At 37.1% G+C, this 21,885-nt stretch overlaps 2 protein-coding genes across 3 annotated transcripts in view; one reads left to right on the plus strand and one right to left on the minus strand.

The window, feature by feature from the left end:
* The window catches only part of LOC121419476 (solute carrier family 12 member 8-like), a 58,580-nt gene extending 37,474 nt beyond the window's left edge, over window positions 1–21,106 (minus strand). Inside the window, exons 1-2 of one of the 2 annotated variants that reach the window (XM_041613943.1) lie at window positions 20,859–21,104; window positions 17,969–18,255 (exon numbers count right to left, since the gene is read on the minus strand). In XM_041613943.1, coding sequence (XP_041469877.1) covers window positions 17,969–18,205 — 237 coding nt within the window. In that variant the 5' untranslated portion in view covers window positions 18,206–18,255; window positions 20,859–21,104. Of the gene's footprint in view, window positions 1–17,968; window positions 18,256–20,858 lie in introns of both variants that reach the window. The other variant, XM_041613937.1, reaches the window with a different exon arrangement.
* LOC121419504 lies at window positions 566–5,946 on the plus strand. The gene is made up of 8 exons (XM_041613957.1): window positions 566–1,857; window positions 2,189–2,899; window positions 3,118–3,252; window positions 3,597–3,754; window positions 3,943–4,051; window positions 4,290–4,533; window positions 4,779–4,909; window positions 5,236–5,946. The coding sequence occupies exons 2-8, from the start codon at window positions 2,839–2,841 to the stop codon at window positions 5,562–5,564; spliced, it is 1,167 nt and encodes a 388-aa protein (XP_041469891.1). The 5' UTR covers window positions 566–1,857; window positions 2,189–2,838; the 3' UTR covers window positions 5,565–5,946.
* Window positions 21,107–21,885: the final 779 nt, after the last annotated feature.

The following is a 21,885-nucleotide window of genomic DNA, read 5'->3' on the forward strand; positions in this document are numbered from 1 at the left end:
GTATTCTGTATAATTCAAGAACCTATATTTTCGTAAATTGGTATCTTAAACTCAATTCTAGTGAATAATTGACAAAATAATAATGACCAGATGATGAATAGTAGTGGCAGCGGAAGTAACAAAATTTAGGGGGGGGGGTGCAGGAAACAATTAAAAGGTCATTGTACCGATTGTTCCATATATGTGTCATCTAACAAAATGTTTAGAGGGTCTTGAAATTTAGGGAGGGATGCAGCAAAAAAGGTTATCAAACAAAATTTTAGGGGGTGGTCCATCTGAAATTTAGGGGGGGGTAGTCCACCTGATTTTTTTTTGGGGGGGCACAGAGAAAAAATAAACAAGCCAAAAAAAGGTTATCACTCCTGATTGTTGCCTATTTTGCCTAATTCTAGGGGGCGGAAGCGTGCCCCCACAAATTTAGGGGGGAACACGCCCCCCCCCCCCCCCCGCTTTAGTACATCTTAGTCCCAGTGGCGTAATGAGCCAACGATTTTGAGGGGGCCAAATATTATGTCTCCCTTTTTTTTGGTGGGGGGGGGCATTACATCACTGGTCTTATTTGTTTGAAGTGCCCTCAAACTGGACCCTTAATTTTAGTTTTCTTTTTTTATATGAGTTAGAAACAGGGGTCAGCATAGCCTTCCCTTGGTGCTTCAGCATTAAAAACTTGTTGATTTATTAAATCAAGGTTGGCTTAGACTTTAACATAGTAGGCCTACGTGGGGGCTGGAGGGGAGATTTTAGTTAGGGTGGGGGCGAGCAAGTAACACATTAAAGAAAGGCAAAACAATACCTGATACCTGGAATACTTTGTTTCACTTTAGGTCATTTTATGTCACGAGTACGTGAGAAGATGCAGATGGACATAGACAGCAGTTCTGGTGATGATGATACCAATGCCCAGGCGGTCAAGAAGGCAAAGGTGACCGGGTCGAAACAGAAACAGAAAGGTGCAGCCATGTACCACTCATCGTTCAAACAGGAGTGGTCAAAATTGTGGCCATTTATAACGATGGGGGCCACAGTAGGTTACTTTAGATGCAGTGTCTGTATGCAGGAGTGTTCCTGTCGGCATCAAGGGATCAGTGATGTAAAGCGCCACATAAAAAGTAAGGGTCACAAAGAGAGGGAGACCCTACGAAAAACTAACCAAAGTCTTTTCACGCATATGTGTAGCAGGGAAATGTCAAGTGCGGAGACCAAGGCAAGTATCAAGTAATATATGATTGATGGTATTTTTATTCACCATTTCATTCTGGCATCAATTATTACTCGTGGCAATAAATTAATCCTAATAATCCTGAAGAATTTTGAGTCTTGTCAGTTTGGGGAGGGGGAACATTATAGCGCAATGACACAATCAAAATGGAATAGAGAGCACAAATTTTTCCACACTCAATTGGTTTTAAATGGTTTGATGCCTTACAAAATAAATATGCAGAAATATAAATGAAATAAAAATGGTTTATTGTGATAGGTGATAAGTTGTTGATTGCAATTTCCCAAAATGATATGCAAAGAAGAATTTTTGTTTAATTGCACTGATAGTGTGTAACAATTACAAATATATGTATTTATTTAGTTATTTATATATCTCTTTCCAGATCCGCAGAGCAGAAGTCAAAATGGCCATGTCAATAGTGGAGCACAACATACCGCTGGCCTTCTCGGATCACCTGAGCCCACTTATGAAAGAGTGTTTTCCAGACTCCCCCACGGCCGCAGGGTACCGGTCGGCACGGACTAAGACTACATGCATTGTTAACGGCGCACTTGCTCCATACTTCCATCATCAGCTGGTAAAGCAGCTACGAGAGCAGCCGTTCTCCCTGTCGACAGATGGTTCAAATGACACTGGTAACCTTACACAATATATAAATTTAAGATTTGAAGTGATATAAAACACCATAAAATCAAAATGAAAGCCTTCATTTAATAAAAAAAAACAAGAAACAACAAAACAACAAACGTTGACAATTATCATTCTCACATTAAAAACACATCTTTTGATGTACTTTCAAGGACCAAATATGTGATTGTTTTTAAAATACGATTCAATTAGATATATCTCCTGAAAGAAAATCCCCTGACATCCCTACTCAAAAGAAAATTTACGAGTATAGTAGATTATTATTCAATCCTAAAACTCATACAACTAAAAAAAAACTTTTCTTTTGTCTTATCTCAGGCTTGGAAAAGATGAACCCTATGACTGTCAAACTTTTTGACATTAATCAAGGAGTAGTGTACCGATTTCTGGACATGTGCACAACAAGTGGCTCAGCTGCGGCGACAGCACAAACTATCTTCAGTAAGATGGACGAGGTGTTCTCATCGGAGGAGATTCCTTGGCATAATTGTATTGCCCTGTCTCTTGACAATGCGAGTGTCAACATGGGAGTAAGGAATTCCATTAAATCCAGAGTGCTGCACGTTAACCCCGATGTTTACGTCCATGGCTGTCCAGCACACATGGTCCATAACAACGCACAAGCGGCTGGAAATGCCTATGCAAAGGTAATTATTATTCTTTTCTTTTCTTTAATTTTTTTTACTTGATATGAAAATACAATGAGTGTGACATGTGTAAACGTATCATCTGAATTATATCCACAACACAATATTTCAATTCAATTCTGTTTGCTCTTTTTAAAAGAGCAAACAGAATATAAGTTACAGTAATAAACATTTGCCAAAAAATTAAACAACTTTAGATTTAATTACAATGACATGAATGTATCATGTTAAAATGATTAAGATTAAACACACACGAGTCATTATATGAATTGATTTCTACTTATTGCTATTTTGCAGGTGACAAACTTTGAAGTGGAAGATATGGCAGTAGATCTAGTCTATTGGTTCAAGGGAAGCATGAAGAGGAAGGCTGGACTTGAGGGTATGCCAGTGCTAAAATTCTCCAGAACTATATTTTAGTTCAGTTCATTTTATTTTTCACAATTAATTAAAATAAATTCAAAGATACAAACAACAAAAAAACAATGTCAATATAATACACATTCTTGAAACAATTTGTTAATATAAGAGCAAGGTAAATATCAAAACATCATGAATCCTAAATCCCAGTAATTTTGAATCTCCTATTTTCTTCATCAGAATTTTGCCAGTTTTGTGACACCCAGTACTTGGAGGTCATAAACTATGTTCAAACAAGATGGCTGAGTCTTGAAAAGGCAGTTGATCGGACCTTGAAACTCTACACTTCACTGGCAAGCTACTTTAAATCGAACAGTGAGTACATTAAATTTATCGACCATCAAACAGTTTTCTTCTATATATTGGTACAGATGAAATATGTACATGTACATGTATTAACATTTAACACTTTCTTTCAATTGAGGGTTCACATGCCTGCGCGCAACAGGGAAGAACTTCCCTTTTTGTTCATCGTGACCCACATACCACTCTGACCTATCTTCCTCTATTTTATATCTTTTACTTTGTATGTGCATATTTTTATGGTAAAATGTAAATAATAACAATCCACATAATTTTAATGCTACATGTATTGTTTATTTTTCTTCTATAAAGTGATTTCATACAACCATAACCCTATTTGCTATCTCTTTTGGCAGATGATAGCCAGGCTCGCTTCAAGCGGCTACAACAACTGTTCTCTGACCCAATGACGGAGCTTCACCTGATGTTCTACCAGGCAACCTTGCCAGCGTTTACAAATTTCAACCTTCTGCTCCAACGGCAAAGCTCCACCGTACATCTTTTGCACAAACAGGTGTGTAGGCTGCAGTTTATCTGAAAATAAACAATAAATTTAAACCTCAGTTTGTTTATATTTCTTCCAATGAATACATTAAAAAAATGGAGATCATTAATATAATGGTCTCCAGAAGTACTTTATTATTATGATTATTATTGTTTTTATTATATATATTGAGATCAATTTTCTATTATAATCCACAGATGCATCTGTACATCCGGAAGCTTATGAGCAAGTTCATTAAACCTGAGAAAATCAAGGACGTCAGGGTGTCAGACATCCAGTACCAATCACAGGAGATCCAGCTACCTGGTATGTACCCTTGTTTTCTGTCATGATGTACAGTTACAAACATACACATATATGGCTTACCTTCTATACTCAACATGACTGTTATTTCATCACAATGAAGGACCGTTGCATTTCTAAATGAGATATCTTGAAATTAGATGATTATTTTAACACAAAATTTTTTGGATAATATGCATGGAATTATTCAATTGGAAATAGGGCTAAATATAAGTTCATTGCTTACTTATTGTCAATGCAGATAGCAAGCTAACTATTGGCTTCACCACTCGCGTAACATTGAACCGGCTGCTGGAAGGTGGAGACATCAGTCAAACACAGGTAAAAAAGTTCTTTGCTGGTGTTAGGGGCTTCTTCTGTGAGGCAGTTTCGTACGCCCTCTCACGTCTCCCCCTTGATGAGCCGGTCCTGCAACATGCTACCTTCGTTGACTGGCACCAGAAGATGGAAGCATCAATTGATGATGTGCTCTTCTTTGTAGACAGGTATGTCAATATTGTCATATCAAAATGCAGAGATGCCTGTCTTAACCTTTAATTTTGAATCAGATCAGTCTTTGATTTGAATCTTGAGATGATATTGCTAGTTCAGATCTGAGATGTCGTTGCAAAATAAATCAAATAAATTTTCAGAATGTGCACATTTATCTCTTATTATAATGCTAATAGGGAATAATAAAGAGGTGTATTTTGGTTTCAGAGTTTTTTTTTTAATTTCTTTTTTATTTTAGGTACAAGCACCTACTGCCCTTTGATAGTCCACAAGATCAGGACAAGATGCAGGAAGAGTTTACAGACTATCAGATGATGGATGATCATGAGGTGTCTTCCAGACAGTGGAAGGAGATCAAAGATGCAGAAGGTGAATTTCTTCAAACTGACAAGCTGTGGGTCCACCTGTCTTCGGTCTAAACAAGACAGACACCAGGAATTCCCTCCACTTAGATGGAACGCTCAGCTCCATCATGACGATCAAGATGGCAGCATCGGAGCCCTGTTTCAAGTTTGAGCCACCAGCAGAGGTACTGATGGCGTCACGGAGAGCAACCTCCAGTTACAACAAAGCCCATTAGATTAATTTAACTGGATGAGAGGTAGGGAAATGGCTTTGCTAATTGACACCCAGTATGGACAGCCATCATAATGACCACTTGTTCTAGTATTGTCTTGGGGAGTAGCAGATCAAAGATGCAGAAGGTGAATTTCTTCAAACTGACAAGCTGTGGGTCCACCTGTCTTCGCTGAAGAACGAGGTAACTGGACGGCCAAAGTTTTTGAGGCTCATTAAGGTGACTCAACTGGTGCTCTGTCTTCCCCACAGCAATGCTGATGCTGAGCGGGTTTTTTCTTCCATCGGTCTAAACAAGACAGACACCAGGAATTCCCTCCATGGAACGCTCAGCTCCATCATGACGATCAAGATGGCAGCATCGGAGCCCTGTTTCAAGTTTGAGCCACCAGCAGAGGTACTGATGGCGTCGCGGAGAGCAACCTCCAGTTACAACAAAGCCCATTAGATTAATTTAACTGGATGAGAGGTAGGGAAAAGGCTTTGCTAATTGACACCCAGTATGGACAGCCATCATAATGACCACTTGTTCTAGTATCGTCTTGGGGAGTAGCAGATAATCACAGGCTGATGGCGTCGCAGAGAGCAACCTCCAGTTACAACAAAGCCCATTAGATTAATTTAAGTGGATATGAGAGGTAGGGAAATGGCTTTGCTAATTGACACCCAGTATGGACAGCCATCATAATGACCACTTGTTCTAGTATTGTCTTTGGGAGCAGCAGATAATCACAGGTTGAGGTTTCACTGCTATTATAAAGAGAGTTGATATGGAATAATGCACTTAAAAATGTGGATTTTTTTCAAGGTAAGTGAACTTCATTAAAAATAATCAATTAACTTATTTGAATCCCGCCTTATGTATTTATGGAATCAGAGTTTAAAGTATGTGCCAGATTGCACCATTTAAATTGCAAAATTGTAAAAGCTCCCTACCGTGGAAGGGTGGACACCCCCCTTCCACACCATCCCCCCCTCGGGCGCGCGGAGCCCTCGGGCTTGGTCGCTTCGCTCCCTCGCAATGTCTCACTCCAAACTCTTCTCAAAGGTTGGCAGCCCTGACATATATATATAGAATGTACAAGGATATAGCCTTCATTATAAAATGCATAATGCCATAATGCCATACATGTACATGGCATTATGCATATAATAATGAGGGTTATGTTTATACAATGTACAGTATATGTTTTTTTTTCATTTGAAATTTGAAACATACAATGTATAACAGTATATTGAATAGTTTATGATGGTAAATTGTTATGGACAACATACACAATGCTAGATGACATGAATTTTGTGCACGCTTTATGTAATCTCTGTAGATCAATGATAATCAATGAACAGTGGCTGGTTTAATGAATTTTACTCCAACACAAATGGATATCTCGGATAATAACAGCATACGGTTTAATAGGCTAAACCCCTGCCTGGGCAGCCTGGGTGACATATGCTTTGCTCAGAGTATTTTATAATGAATGGCACAACACAGTGAGTTGTGTGAAATATATTGATTGAACCCAACTCACGTTGTGTACTGTATACGGGGCATTCATTCATCACACAGTACATGTACATGTAGATCCTGACAATCAGTGCATGTATGATATTGAAGAGTGTGTACAGTATGTAGTACCTTACAACATTGTTAAAAAGGATACTTTGGATACAAACTGCAAATTGCACTATCTGCTATCATAATACCTAATATGATAGTATTACGCGACTATGTAACAGATTTTTAAAAACTACATACGATTAATAGGAAAACCATGTTTTCTTTCAACTCACATTGATGTTTCATTAAATTTATGTAATCATTGACAGCTAATTCTTTAATAAAATGACAAAGGAAATAAAATTCAATGTTAAGCTAAACCAAATAATCATAAAGATTTCATAGAATTACACATTGACTGTAGGCGTTTACATGTGTCAACATGAGTAGACCAAATACTTGAAATACAATATTGTTTGATGTGATTCACTGCAATGTGTCTGAAAAAACATGATGAATATTTGTGCAATATGGTTGGAAAAGCATCACTGACAGGTAGACTATATACATTGTACTTTTGTGATTTATATGTGAATTTGTGGAATCCTGTGATCAAAGACAGTATGTAAAATGTATACATGCAAAAGGAAAGAACACATCATCATCATCATCATCATCATCAATATCATTATCATTAGAGCTGCCATCATCAATATGATCAATCCCATACTATTATCATCATTGTCATCATAATCATTTACAATGTATCATCATCATCATAATCATTATGCATCATTATCCCTTCCGAGATTTGTAAACACAAACATACTCTTTCAGATATTCATGTTTTAGCCCAAGTTAAGTATGAATGGTAGATCTACATGTACATTTTTTTTCAATTCCTTGAGAGCATACTGTAAATGCAATTTACTAGTATTTACTACAGTATGCTGTATTCACTGATTTGCAGATTGACGTCATACCGAGAGCATCGTGAGGTCACTGTGGGTATAATATAGGTAGGATGCTAAAATGTAATAAGCTCGCTAGCAGCACACTCATGCTACATACATGTATGTACTAGGCTTACACACTACTCCAGTCTTGAGTAGATATAGACTGACTGTGCACAGTGCAATATTTTCTCTTGTCTATGTATACATGTATGTACATGTAGCCTATGTACATGTATGTACATGGACTATGTTCTGTACATGTAAAGAGTACATGTCCATTGCAATTAAAGTGTTATTTTGACATGTACATAGATGATTTCCTAAATTGTAATTGTGAAGATCAAGAAAAAAAATATGTAAATGGACATTCTACAGAGTATACATATCCATTGCATTTTAAAATGTTATTCTGACATGCATGTATATAATAAATAATTTCTTAAATTGTAAATGTGAAGATCAAGAAAACAAAATATGTAAATGTACTTTCTACAGAGTATGTATCCATTGCATTTAAAGTGTTGTTCTGAAATACATTTCTTTAATTGTAAATGTGAAGATCAAGAAAAAAAAATATGTACATGTACATGAACTTTCTAGAGTATATCAATTGCAATTAAAGTGTTATTCTGACATAAAAATAATTTCTTACATTGTAAATGTGAAGATCAAGAAAAGAAATATGTACATGGACTTTCTACAGAGTATATCCATTGCAATTAAAGTGTTATTCTGACATGAATAATTTCTTTAATTGTAATTGATGATCAAGAAAAAATATGGACTTTCTACAGAGTATATCCATTGCAATTTAAGTGTTATTCTGACATAAAAAATAATTTCTTTCATTGTAACTGTGAAGATCAAAAAAATATATGTACATGGACTTTCTACAGAGTATATATCCAATTCAATTCATGTGTTATTCTGACATATAAATAATTTTGTGAAGATCAAGAAAAAAATATTTACATGGACTTTCTACAGAGTATTGCAATAAAAGTGTTATTCTCACATATATTCTTTAATTGTAAATGTGAAGATAAAAAAAAATGTATCCATAGTACAGCACATATACATGTACATGTATAATCACAAATTAAGAATTCATGAATCCTAGTTTGTTCAGATTATCCAATACAATGTATGCAGTGAAAAGTGTGACCTTTAATGAACTCATAGAATCAGTATGCATTTCTGTCAAATATGTACAGTGTATGTTTACACAATGCTATCAGAGCTCAATAAATATTCAAACTGTATTTAAAATGAGTACCGGTATTTGAAAAGGAGAAAATCTGGCATCATGAAACCTTTGACATTTCAGTTCTTGTACAAATTTTGTTGTTGAAGATCCTACATTTTTTACATGTGCACTAATATTAGTACAACTATTGGGCGTGTATACATGTAAAAGGCTGTGTAAGTGGCGTGAAAGTGTAAATTTCTAATGTGGGCAAAAATTAAACGGCCGTGTAAAGTGGAGTGGAAGGTAGCCAGCTGGCCGATTTTTCCTATGATGTCCTTCAAGAACAAATCTACAAAGAAGTATCACCTTGCCCCTGCCATGTAGAATGAGCAGGCTGCAAGCTACCAGCATGCAGGGTTAGCGCGATACGGGCACGGTAGTGCAGCCAGCTAGCTGCATGATCATCAATGCATGCACCCTGGCCCCGACTTACAAAGAGCTACGATTGATCTGATTAAACGTAACTCTATGGAAATCCATCAGTGTCATAATTTTCTTCTACAAAAAAAATTTGCACAATGACCTTTCTATACAAAGAGAAGCGCAGTGAATTTTCAAGAAAACGATGAATGCATATAAAAGTATTTTGAACAAACATGCATAATAGATGTTGACGTTGCTGGCCGTCCACAGTTGTGATTGATCAGATCAATTGTAACTCTTTGTAAGACGGGGCCCTGATCTGATGTCCACCATCATGGAGTCAGACCCCATGTTGTCCAAGGTAATGCCCGTCAGATGTCAAAAATTCATTTGACTTCAATCCATTGCAATGATATTGTAGCCAAAGAGTTAAAGAATTAATTTACAATATGTAAACTATGCAAATTTACAAAAATGTGGATGCTCTCGTTGCATTTCAAAATTTAGTGCCTTATGTATGGGACAGGTTTCATCTAAAAAAATATTTACCTGAAATTAATTTGATTAATGTTTCACCTACATGTAGTTGCTTTAATAATGGACATGGACTCTCTCAGGTCTGGTTTAATTTGCAATTGATAAGAAAGTTGATGATCAGTTCATTAATTACATGTATGCAAAATATGTGCTTTCCTTGAACAATGTGTCCCTTACATTATTAAAGGATTTCATATTTTTTTAATGTTTTTCTTTGAATATCAAACATTGACCAATCATATTATTTTCAGCCTGTAGTATCCCTTTACAATAAATTTGAAACCATTTGCACATGACACAAGCTGTCTTGACACACCATTGCACAGCACTGCACAACAACTACTACTTCACTGACACGGCACACACTCACTCAATCAATGGAAGATCGCACTCCACTACTAATTGCACAATTAACAGGGATTATACAAGGAGGAGATTTTTTCTAGGATTTATACATCATTAAAAGAAACACAAATCTGAAGTAATACATTGTTTCATGAGGGTATTTTTTTTCCGATGCAGTCCATGATCCTTTTTTTACATTCTGATTTATCCCATCGAAAACTTCTAATACAAAATAATGCAATGAGCAGCAATTGCACGAGGCGAATTTTGGTTCAAGAATAAACAAGTACAAACAAGAGGTATCAAATAATCAATATGAAGTTCACAGGTGCCCTTTTCATCATCATCAATTTATCATAAAGCACCACCATCCCTCCATTTTATCATCAATTTCGTTAACAATGTGTGCATGTAAATTCAGCATTCATCAAGCTTTGTTGGAAAAGACAAGGCACAAGCGGTGTCTTGCCCACTTGTGAAAATGACCAGAAATATGGCGATTTGCAGGGGCACGCAACAAAATTGTATCAAAAGTTCATTGTGAAATAACTGGGATGGAATAAAATTTGTCGTTAGAGTCTTGCAAGTAAACTTTAATGTTGACCTTAAAATGACCTTTAACCTTACCATGTGACCTACAAACACAATGCAGGTCTCCTAAGTACAGCTTCAACCCAAGATTGATTTCAAATTGCCTTACAGATGTAGAGTTATGTGTCATTAGAGAGACTTGCATGTAAACTTTGACGTTGACCTGAAAATTACCTTTGATCTTAATACCATGTGACCTCCGACTGCAGCATAACATGCAGGTCCCCTAAGTACATCTAACATCTAAGTTTGGTTGATAAGTGACTCACGGTTGCAGAGTAATGTGTCATAATATTTGAGACGGACGGATGACATTTGGATCCCTAAATCTCGCTTTCACCTCTGGTGGGCGAGACAATAAAAATGACACTATTAATTCCATTTGAACATACATGTAACATGTAGCTTTGCCGACATTACCAAGATTTTTAGTATGGCCAAAGAATCTTATTAAATCATAAATAATTGAACAATAACTTACATCCAGTTATCATTTATATAAATTTCAAAATTTAAAAAATAAGAATAATGACAGTATTAAAGAGAAATTCCAGTAGTTGCAGTAAACACTGATTTCATGAGAAAGTCTGTAAAACAAGGCTTAATTGTCAGTATATCATCGAGGATCTAGATCTGGTACAGTTACATTAACTGAACTTTGTGAATCTTGAAATCTACGCTGAAAAAGATCCCCAACACAGATAAGCGCACATGGGACAATGTATAATTATTGCTTAGAGCGTCGGCCCGACGCTCTACCCAAATCCTGTGCTTATTTGCTAATTTCTCATCAACTACACAATTTCTTCCAGAATCCTTTGGCACATGCGTTTTATTTATACAACCAGACACTTTGGTGGTCATTTCATTGGATTCTGTACAAACTCATTTTAAAATCGTTACCAAAACTAGCATTTACCTTTAATACTTCCATATGAACATAACTGTGCCAACCATACCATTATCTTTAGCAGGGCGCGACAAACCCGCTTGCCCGCTTGCCCGGGGCAAGTGAAAATGACGTGCGGCAAGCACCTCTCAAAGTCAATTGCCCGATCGGGCAAGTGGTTGTTGCGTCTTTTTTTTCTGTACCGTACCTCGTTCTTCCATAAATCATCCAAAATCCACACTCAAAATCATGAATCAGCCTTAAAAAATAGCGAGTAGCGCAGTTTCAAATTCCGAAATTGCGTTATTTTTTCTGTACCACGTATTTCCATACATGGTACCAGGTATGAAAAAAATCAACGCAATGGCCGGGAAACAGTTGAATGTAGTATAGGGGTCCGTTATGACTACCACCATGTGCAATTTCTAATGCACATTTTCCCCCTTCCGATATCACAATTCTGTGATGAAATAATTAGAATTACACAGGAAATAAATCACAGAGTCTAGTAACCTCGCATTGGTGAGTTGTCATGTCATTCGGCTTTGCTTTTCAAAACGGCCTATTAAACATCCAAAATAACTTGCCGTATTTGTTAATTATAATTTAAAATTCATTTGTTTCCCTTTTTGAGGGGATGAGGTAAATATCAGACAATAAATCATCAAACAAAGCTTCATCTATTTTACAAGGCCGGCGGGAGGCTCACACACGTGCGCATACTACCAAGCCAGTCTGAGCTCTGTTTCTCTGCCAGAGCTCTGGGGGACAATTCGCTCAGTAAAGGCCTCAATGATGGTGATTTTCTGTTTCAGACAGAGTTTACATTTCGGGTATATTATTCAAAACTTCCAATAAAGTTTGATGATTTCTTCATTGTCATGTATATTTAAGTTATTAATGAATACATTCTCACCAAATTTAGACTCCCCCATAGAGAAATGCAATTTTCGTAGAAGTCTGCGTTTTCAAAGAACTTCAGGAAAAGTTAGGGTATGTGGGCCTTTATTACATGGCCGAGTACAGGTTATTGTACTGGAATAGGCGAAGTAGAAATTAGATATTGAATTCATTTATCAAAGTTCAACTCACAGTCACACACAAACACACGCACACACACAGACACACACCCAAGATTCTAAGCATAGTGAAAAAAATTACTTAAAATCATACAATATTAAACAATGTTAATAATAATTCATTAATAAGTGAACAGGTATTCCTCAAAATAGAAAACAAAAGTAGCATGTAAAAACATGTAGATAAAATTATTGACCGAGTGGAACATCATAAAATGATGAAGAAAAGACTTGATGGTTTCCAAATGATTTTTTTTTAATCAAGGAAATATGGAAAATAAATGATCATTTCATGGATTTAAAGATGCAAAATGTGAAATTTTAGCCACTCCACTTTTGATGATAAAATAATTTTTTCCGAGTCAATAAAGAGCTGAACATTTTTCACTGGCTTTCTTTATAGTTTCCAACTACGGTAAGTGAAAGCAATTCTAAGGAAATATGTTACGCAGGTAGCCATTTCATGGATTTTAAGATGCAAAATATGAAATTTTAGCAACTTTTGTTGAAGGTTTTTTTTTAACCTTAAATAGTCATAAAATATTGATTTTTTTCTCCAAAATAAACGTAAAGACTCAGGCTACGTTGCTGAAAATATCCTTTTCAATGTGTGTTCTTTTATACTGGACATGATTCTCAATTGTTATTTAGTATACCTTAATAAAAATAAGAGTAGTGCCGTCATAATGAAAAAATTATTTAAAAAACTGGGCAAGCAGTTTTTTCTATCGGGCGAGCAAATTTTTTCATCACTTGCCCAACAGGGCAAGTGACGAAAAAAAATTTTGTAGAGGCCTGATTTTTAGTATTACTATCTACACCAAAGCGGTGGGGTGAATGTTATAAAATTGTAGTAATTTAACAATAATTTACATCCAGTTATCATTCATATAAATTTAGAGCTTGATTTGAGACATTCATATTTATTTCGATCACTTGCTCTGCACTTGTGTTTAAAATTAATAATGGATTATAAATCATACGAGGATTAATTCTCAAATCATTGTCATAGCTCATATTCCACAAATTTTCTTGACAATCGATATCAGCAAAGAATACCAATTCAAATGACCATTCAGAGAAAATTTAGTATATTAATTGCCACCAATTTGGAGCTCATTTTCGATCCCACTACATCTCAGGCAAGATACATGTACGGTACATGCTCTCCACTAGTAGTAGTATAGCATTTGTTTGCCAGCAAGCACACCTGTCATTTAGAGAGAGAGTGAGTGTACTGGGTTGGGTACGGGACTACGGTTACGGGGCTTTTGTGTGTGTGCAAGTCTGGACTGTGAGTGCGAGTTGAACGAGAATCGTTCTGATCGACTATGAATGATTCATATCCTTCATATTATTTTATTTCAAAAGCATATATAATGTCACCTGAAAATATCATTGATTTGGATATTTTAGGAAATTCTGCATTGGTCCATTTAATTTTTTTGTGATCATGGAAGATAAAAAAAAATCTTTGCTCTGTCAATCATCTGCTTTTGCAACGCTTACCCCTCTCATGCAGTGCCTATTGTGTGTATTGTTGGAGCAAAAAAAAATAAATTGATTTTCCCGCCTTCAAAATTTGACGCATTAATGTTCGATCAAATTAAAGCTGTCGAATGCCGGTTAATAAAATAATTGATAATCGACTCACGCTTAATCATCACAACTGGGATAAATGGTTTCTGAGTTCAATTCCAACACCTGTCTCATTTTGACTATGAGGGGGTGTTGTGGCTGGTGTAGGTGCTGCTAAAAAAACCAACTCCAGATTTCAAAAGCCAGTCTTCACATTTATAATTTTGTGAAGCTCAATAAATCGGATTTAATGATGTAAAATGTGAAATTTTAGCATTAAAAAATATTTTTTTTTAGGAGCGCGATTTTTTGTTCTCCTTATTTTTTTTAAGAAGGTCTGAAAAGCATGACTTGAAATCATCCAATGTATACATGTTATTCTTATCACGACCATGAAGCAAACGTTCATCCTTAACAACCGCTGATAATCAAGTTGCTGTAGACAGTAAACCCATCAGAGCCCTGCATATTTGTGTTGGTTCTGTCGCCTCTGATTAAATCCATTATTCTGAATAAATAAAAACTACTGAATGGACTCTGGAATTGTTAAGAATCTCTAGACTATTTCCCCTTCAGCTACATGTACATTTGCAGTCCCTATCCCACTTCTCAACTGGCTGTATATGTCCTACCCCCTTCATATATCACATGATTATGGATAAACCACAAAAATAGTCTACCAGTCAGTGAATAGAACTATCTCAACCATATCAAGCCCAAGTTGATCCAATTACTATTCTAGTCACCTTTGTCCCATTTCATAAAGAGTTACAACTGCTGTACCTTCGCCATTATGGCAACTACCATGGCTACAGGGTGCAGCAGCCAATGATATTAATCAAGGGTACCATGGTAGTTGCCATAATGGCAAAGTTATAACAGTTGTTGTAAACTCTTTATGAAATGGGCCCATGGTCTATACAATAGCTTTTGATCTTAGAATTTGAATGCTTTGCGGGAAGCTTACATGTACGTAACATCTTCATTTGAAAATACTTGAAAAAATGCATATGTGCCCATAAATGCAATATCACAAAGGTCATTTGAGTAAAGTTGACTGACTAATCATGACCTGTATGTGCAGGACACACCTACCAGAGCTTCACACAGTACTTCATCAAAATAAAGCTCCAAAATCAACAAATTTTTACTTTCCTATATTGATTTAAGAGAGGTGTTTTCAGATTTTCTTACTGATTCCTGCATCTGTTGCATATTACTTCTTTGCAAAGTACCGTAAGTAACGGTGTATTAACCGCACCTTTTTCTCGGCGGGATAGAAGCAAAAGTCGGGGGTGCGGTTTATACACGGTGACGGGTTTGAGCCGGCCCCCGTAACCCCTCCCGTACATGTACGATGTCTGCCAGTTCACAACACATCGAGTGGCCGGGCGTAGCCGCCCAGGCAATGTCGTTTACAGGGGTATGAGCCGCGGGTAATGGGAAGCAATTATTACGATCTTAATTAGATATTGTCAAAAACAAACGCACCCACCTTCATGACACTAATTTTGACTTTATTCTCAATTCAAAGTAGTGAAGTTCCCTGGCTAAGTTAAAAGGGACGCCAAGCATACTCGGTAAAATTTTGTCACCGCTGAGCGGGAGTTGAGTGAACTTAGAGATTGCGTTGTAATATGGTTATAGTGCGACTTAAGCTGGCGCTATTCAAAGTTCCGTTTCGCGCCAGCTTGTTTTTTTCCTTCCTGTTTGCTCTTCATAAGATACCATGTAAACCACGCACGAGAGAGACGGCACGAAGCCGTAAAAAACAACTGGAAAAAAATGTCAATTTCTTTGTTTCTTGAACTTTCCTGTAATCCTGTATCCAAAATTCATGCTAAGACATCAAATTTCTGAAAGTGATTGTGAGGTTGTGATGCAAGAAATGTGAATGTTTCTTCCTCCTACGCTGGGAAAGACACAGATCATAATTTGATAAGATGTATTGGCATGACTGCTACTGTATGTAGTTTGCAATGAAATGGCAGTTCTGTGTGTGTGTACACTGTGACTGTGAGTGAGTGTGTAAGTGGCCAATATTGGCGGGACCGTTCTTTCTTTCTAACATTTGTAGATGAATTGATCAAGAACAGCAGATTTCCGCATACCGGTAATCTCTTTGGATACTTAACTTTGAAATCTTAAACTTAGTTTTTGTTTCTTCGTACCTCAAATATGCATGTAAATGTGAGAAGTATTTTTTTTTTTTTTTAGTCCAAAGTTGGGGGTGCGGTTAATACACGGGTGCGGTTAATACACCGTTACTTACGGTAGTGTCAATGATGCTTTGTGTTTGATAGCGTTTATATAACCTATCACAACGTGCACAAAGTCAATTGATTTCCAGGTTTCAGAGCGTCGCATGAATATATGCATAAAATTGCCAAATCTCAATAATTTTCAATTGATACTTGATCAATTGAGCCAATCATGAGCCAAGACCATTTCTTGTATAGACAATGTGACCGTGTGTCGTTATCGCTATATATACATCCGCACACCTTCCACAGAAATGAATTGGAGACTGTGTTGTCACGACATGATCTACACGATCAAGGACCTATTACAAGTAGACATTCAACAAGAGAATTCTATGGTCACCACCTGTTTTCAGCTACAAAATTGCTATCATACAGTTAACTTTCTCTTAACGCTGTTTTTATGACCTTGCCCATGGCACATGTTTTGTGCTGGTGAGAGTAAAATTGAAAAAAAAAGCCTTATAAAATCTGAAATAAGAAGTGGAACCTGGCATTTGCTAGTGACAAGTTGAAAACTAAAGTTATCACTAAAGATGAGTAATACTCCTGCCAAATGTAATTACAAAAGCAACCCATTTTCTAACAAACATGGAAAGTCAATCTTGCATATATCCGTACCCAAGGGCAATTGGAAAGTCTTACTAGTTAGCATGAATGTAATATGTGGAATGTGGAATGGGGAAGTTGTACATACTGTGACATCAAAGATCTTGTGAGAGATAGAAGAGAAAGTTATGAAGTGAAATGTAATAGGTGAGTTGTAGGATGGGGGTCCATTGTCCTGAAACTTGAGCCGATAATAACATTAGTTTTTGCTCTGGATTTTCTTCAAATCTGTGCATTCGATGGCAAATTTTTGAATATTTGTGAACATATCTTTCAGTAATTCACTAAATAAATATCAATCACAAAGTTCCTGAAATTACTATCTGGTCCAGACAAACAAGCTATACATGTATAAAATCACAGATCTTGGTCGAATGGCCAATTTGAGGATCTTTGATTTTCTCTTTATTATTGAAGTAAAACCAGTTGAATTCAACGGGTTTCATTCACTTTTATAATACAAAAAAACCGGGGGGGCAGTCAAATATATTGTTGTACTCACGCATGACCCAAAACATGTTTAAAGGGGTGTTTTTTAGTTTTGAATGCAGGTTGCACGTGCACTCGTTAAGGGTATCAAATACATCTATTTTCAAAGGGTAGTTTGAAAGACTGGTCAATGATCAATCGCAGGGTCAAACGTATTTAGGGTATTTTTTTTAAGACTAGCCAAACATGTTTAGGGTATTTTTTTTCCCAAGCTTTATTCCTGGTCATATTCTGGCGACAACTTGTTTAGGGGCCAAAATGAGTAAATAAAACCTGCTAAAAACTTGTTAAGGGGGTTATTTTGCACACAGAGAAAAACTCATTTTAATAGGGGGGTGTTTGGAAATAATTTTGCCATGCATGTGTACAGCAAGACATTTGACTCCCCCCCCAGAAAGAGAGGCTTACCTGCTGTTCATCAAAGAGCTCTTGAATCTTTTGTCCACCCTCCCCCTGCTGGTAACCACCATCTCCACCATATCCTGTCAATGTGCTTTCTGTGTAGGACTTGGCATGGCTTTCATCGCTCAGCCCAAACCTGCCCCAGTCAACGTCTTTCTTGCTCGCTTTATCTCCTTGGCCTGGTGCCGTTCTAGGGTCTCCTACTAACTGAGCCCCCTCCCCAGTATTGCCATCATCAGCCATGGTGGGATGCCTGTCAGATGTCCAAGTGGAAATCTGCAGCTCTCAATTTCCTGTAAACAGAGCAAACAAAATTTTTAGTTGTATTTTTGTTTTTTACTCTTTTGCTCCTTTACAACAATCCTTTTTATACAGTTAATGAGGAAAACACAAACACCTGAACATATTGCATGTTCATGTATGTTGCAGCATTAGCTATTTTGGGAAACCCTTCTGAACTTCTCAAGAAACTGTAAACTCATTTTATGAGAAATGATTACTTTTATCTGGTGAGCTTGAGCAGCAGAATTCTAAAAAAAAACAACACAATGTTTCGAACACCCATTCATTTTAAACTTCATCCAAATAAGTTTTGGATTCTTCACGATACTTCTGCAGTTCCAATTCACAGAGCCATACACAGAACAAGATTGCAAAAACAAGGAGAAAAAATGAAACTTATATCTTATTTAAGTCTAAAATGACAGAAAATGCTTAAAATATCATACAACCTAGTTTTGCAATAACATTTGATCATATTTTCTGACGGAAATATGGGCTGATTTGCCGATTTTCAATCTCCTCGATCGATCGAATGTTGAGGTGTGGTATAATACCGTATATTGTGGGTGATCGTCGACGGCTAGTTCTAGAACTAGCATGGGTTACTGTGCGCCACTTGTTCACTGCAACCATCCTGCCTGTGGGTAATCTACAGGTAGGACTATGGTATGCCGATGCTGCACATAGCACACACTTTAAAAATCATTAAAATATCACTTTTGTGACCAAAATTATTCATTTCCATACAGTTGCAATTTATTTTTCATAACTCAGGAATATTTTTTTTTTATAAAGAAAAAATAATTTAAAGAATCAAATTTACATAAGAGCAAAGTTATATGATGAATAGCTGTGTTGGAAACAAACAGTGTAATGCACTTATCAATTATATTCCCAGCCCCGGGGGTCAGGACATAGCGATGACATAGCCGGGTATGTACAAAAAAATTGTTGCCCTGCATGCCGGTTGAGTAGCCGGGACATGGCGGGGAATGTACAAAAGACTGTCCCCGACCCGCTGGGACAATCATTGAAGTTAGCAGGGACGTGTACAAACTTTTTTCCAGGCACTGCCAGGACATACCAGGGACTGTCTCAAAGATGTCACTCCATAGTACAGGGGTAAAATACACGGAATCCGACAACCAACGAGCGATTTCGATCTGAAATTGTGCTTGCATTGATCAACTGGCATTGATACCCCCTAAAAAGGAAATAGAAATTGAGTGATCAGGAAAAGTATAGTCATATCAAGTGCTGTGCGCAAGGTTTACCATGATGAGAGCCATCAATGATCGAAAGCGCATCAATAAACTTGATGAGCGTCATGATATGAACAAGCATATTAAATTGCCATGGAACATGCAGTTTAAAAAGAAAAAAATAAAATTATTTAGCAAACAAAAATTCAATAGGGCCTACCAACATCTGCTCAGATTCGATTTAAAAAAGGTAAACAAAAATATAGAATTTACTCATGACACGAGTAAATCACACCAATTCTTCCTTACATCAAGTATAATATCTTTAGACTATACCCGTCGACATCGTTCGAAATTGTGAATTATAATTTGTCATGCACGAAAACTTTAACATTAAATCAACACATTGTTTTTCGTAGAGGATTATGCGGCAAGTGCGATGCGATACAAAGACAACGGTTGGTAAATATTAAATAATTTTATCACATTCAAAGTTTTCATAATATTTGGAATAGCAAATGCAAATTTTCTTCATTGTGTTTTCTCAAGTTGTCATTTTTAAAGCTTTATTAAAAAAGGTGTCCAGGCAGCGATGGATAGGCATTAGCCTTAGACTTAGTTAGGGCTTTAGGCCCTAGTAATACCCATGTACCCAGTTGTTGTGTATCCGGACGGGTTGTGTGTCCGGACGATCAATTTTAGAATGTCATTTGGAAAAATTTACCAGCAAAGTTTCATCAATTTTTCGTACAATATGTTAAGAAATATTATAAAGAACAAAATAGAAAATGATTACAAGAAATGAATTCATATTTTTAGTGTAATCCACAGACAAAAAAAAGAAGGCTTCAAAAAGATAAAGTGTCCGGACGACACTCGACCCCCCATCTCTCTCTCTCTCTTAGGTCCCCCATCTCTCTCTCTCTCTTAGGTGATCCCTCCACTGTTCTGGAGATTCTAAGATACAAATAGAACAATTCCCAGTCAGGTAAATCACAGGTTCAGCAACAGGTTGGAACGGTAGCCATGCATTTTATGTAGAAAAAAGAGAGATTTAAGGAGCAGACAGTTATTGACTTCGGATGGGAGACCAGGTTGATGGGTTAATAAGGTAGCACAGGTGAATTGGTGTGGGTCATCAGCAGTATACACGTCTAGATAAAGTGGGAAGTCAGTGAGACACTCCTTTACTCTGAGTACGGTATGAAGTCTTGGCGAAGGTGGTCAAGAGCGGAGCAAGATCCAACAAAATGTTCAACTGTCTCATCATATGAGTCGCAAAGGGGGCAGGTACGAGTGGAGGACTTTCCCAATGTGTGGAGGCGACAGTGAGTGAGATACCTTATGTGGATGAGAGTAGTTGGGCTCTCACAATGTGCGAAACGGATTACATGGCATCATGACCATCCTACCTGAAGAAATCCCCCGGAGAAATCCAGTGCGCCGAAATCCACAGCTAGCTCTTAGTCTTATTCCATCATTTGGTAAATTACAATCGGGCTTCATGAAACTGCATCTAACGACGTCAGTCCTGATCCTGCTTACAAAGAGTAAGATTAGATTTAGAAATCCCTTGCTCGGCTCAGTTGCTTGGCCTTGGCTCCCAGATTATCCCAGCAGCTACATGTAGTAACACAGCTAGCAGAATAGCCGCTAGCGCTATGCGCTATAGTAGTATAGGCGCTCGATAGCGAGCATACGGTAAATACGGATCGGATAGCTACCTTCTACTTAGTACTAACGTAGAGGGTGGCAACATACATGGATCGCGACATGGATCAAGGCCCTACACATCATGGATTCAAGATTCTGTCAAGTAGGCCTACCCCGGTGGGGTCACTCAATATGACTTGGGGACCGCATGACCGTTACCAAAATCGCGGAAAAAGGGGTCAATTTCATGGAACGTCCGCGGACAGAACACTCCTCGAAGTAGTGAAAATAGGGGTGCTCACCGTCCTCGATCTGATGGAAATAGGGGTCAGGAAAAAGGGGCCGGGAGAACGATTACGGGAAGCAAAATCCGTCGCCGAGTCACCAGCCGCAGAAGGCGCGCTCATCATGCTTTGTATCTTTATATGGACAACTCTACATTTATTTTTACAAAGAATTCTACTTTTCTTATTTAATTTTCGAGAAAAATAAAGTTCTTTTGGATTATTGCATCAGTATGACTTGGCTCTTGGTCATCTTTAAGGACTGAGCATTCTGACGCCTGTGTTGCAATTTCCTCTAATGATGAAACGTGTTCAAGTTCAAGTTCATTTATTTCATTCACCATAAAAACATGAATACATACAAAAGAGAAATATTATAAACAATTAAAGGTAATAAGAACAAAAGAAAATACAATTACATAACAAAAGGTTTTATGGGAATTGAGGACGACAAAAAGAGCTAAAAGCCTTATAAACGCCGACCTCTTATACAAAATTAAAG

This window comes from Lytechinus variegatus, chromosome 1, assembly GCF_018143015.1.
Source record: "Lytechinus variegatus isolate NC3 chromosome 1, Lvar_3.0, whole genome shotgun sequence".
Classification (NCBI taxonomy): Eukaryota; Metazoa; Echinodermata; class Echinoidea; order Temnopleuroida; family Toxopneustidae; genus Lytechinus; species Lytechinus variegatus.

What these genes read in the sequence shown, in the direction of transcription:
- LOC121419504 (XM_041613957.1), top strand. Translation starts at nt 2,839, where the DNA reads ATGGCAGTAGATCTAGTCTATTGGTTCAAGGGAAGCATGAAGAGGAAG. An exon ending in TACATCTTTTGCACAAACAG is followed by an intron (nt 3,755 to 3,942) that starts GTGTGTAGGCTG and finishes TATAATCCACAG; the next exon opens with ATGCATCTGTACATCCGGAA. An exon ending in GTGCTCTTCTTTGTAGACAG is followed by an intron (nt 4,534 to 4,778) that starts GTATGTCAATAT and finishes TTTTTATTTTAG; the next exon opens with GTACAAGCACCTACTGCCCT.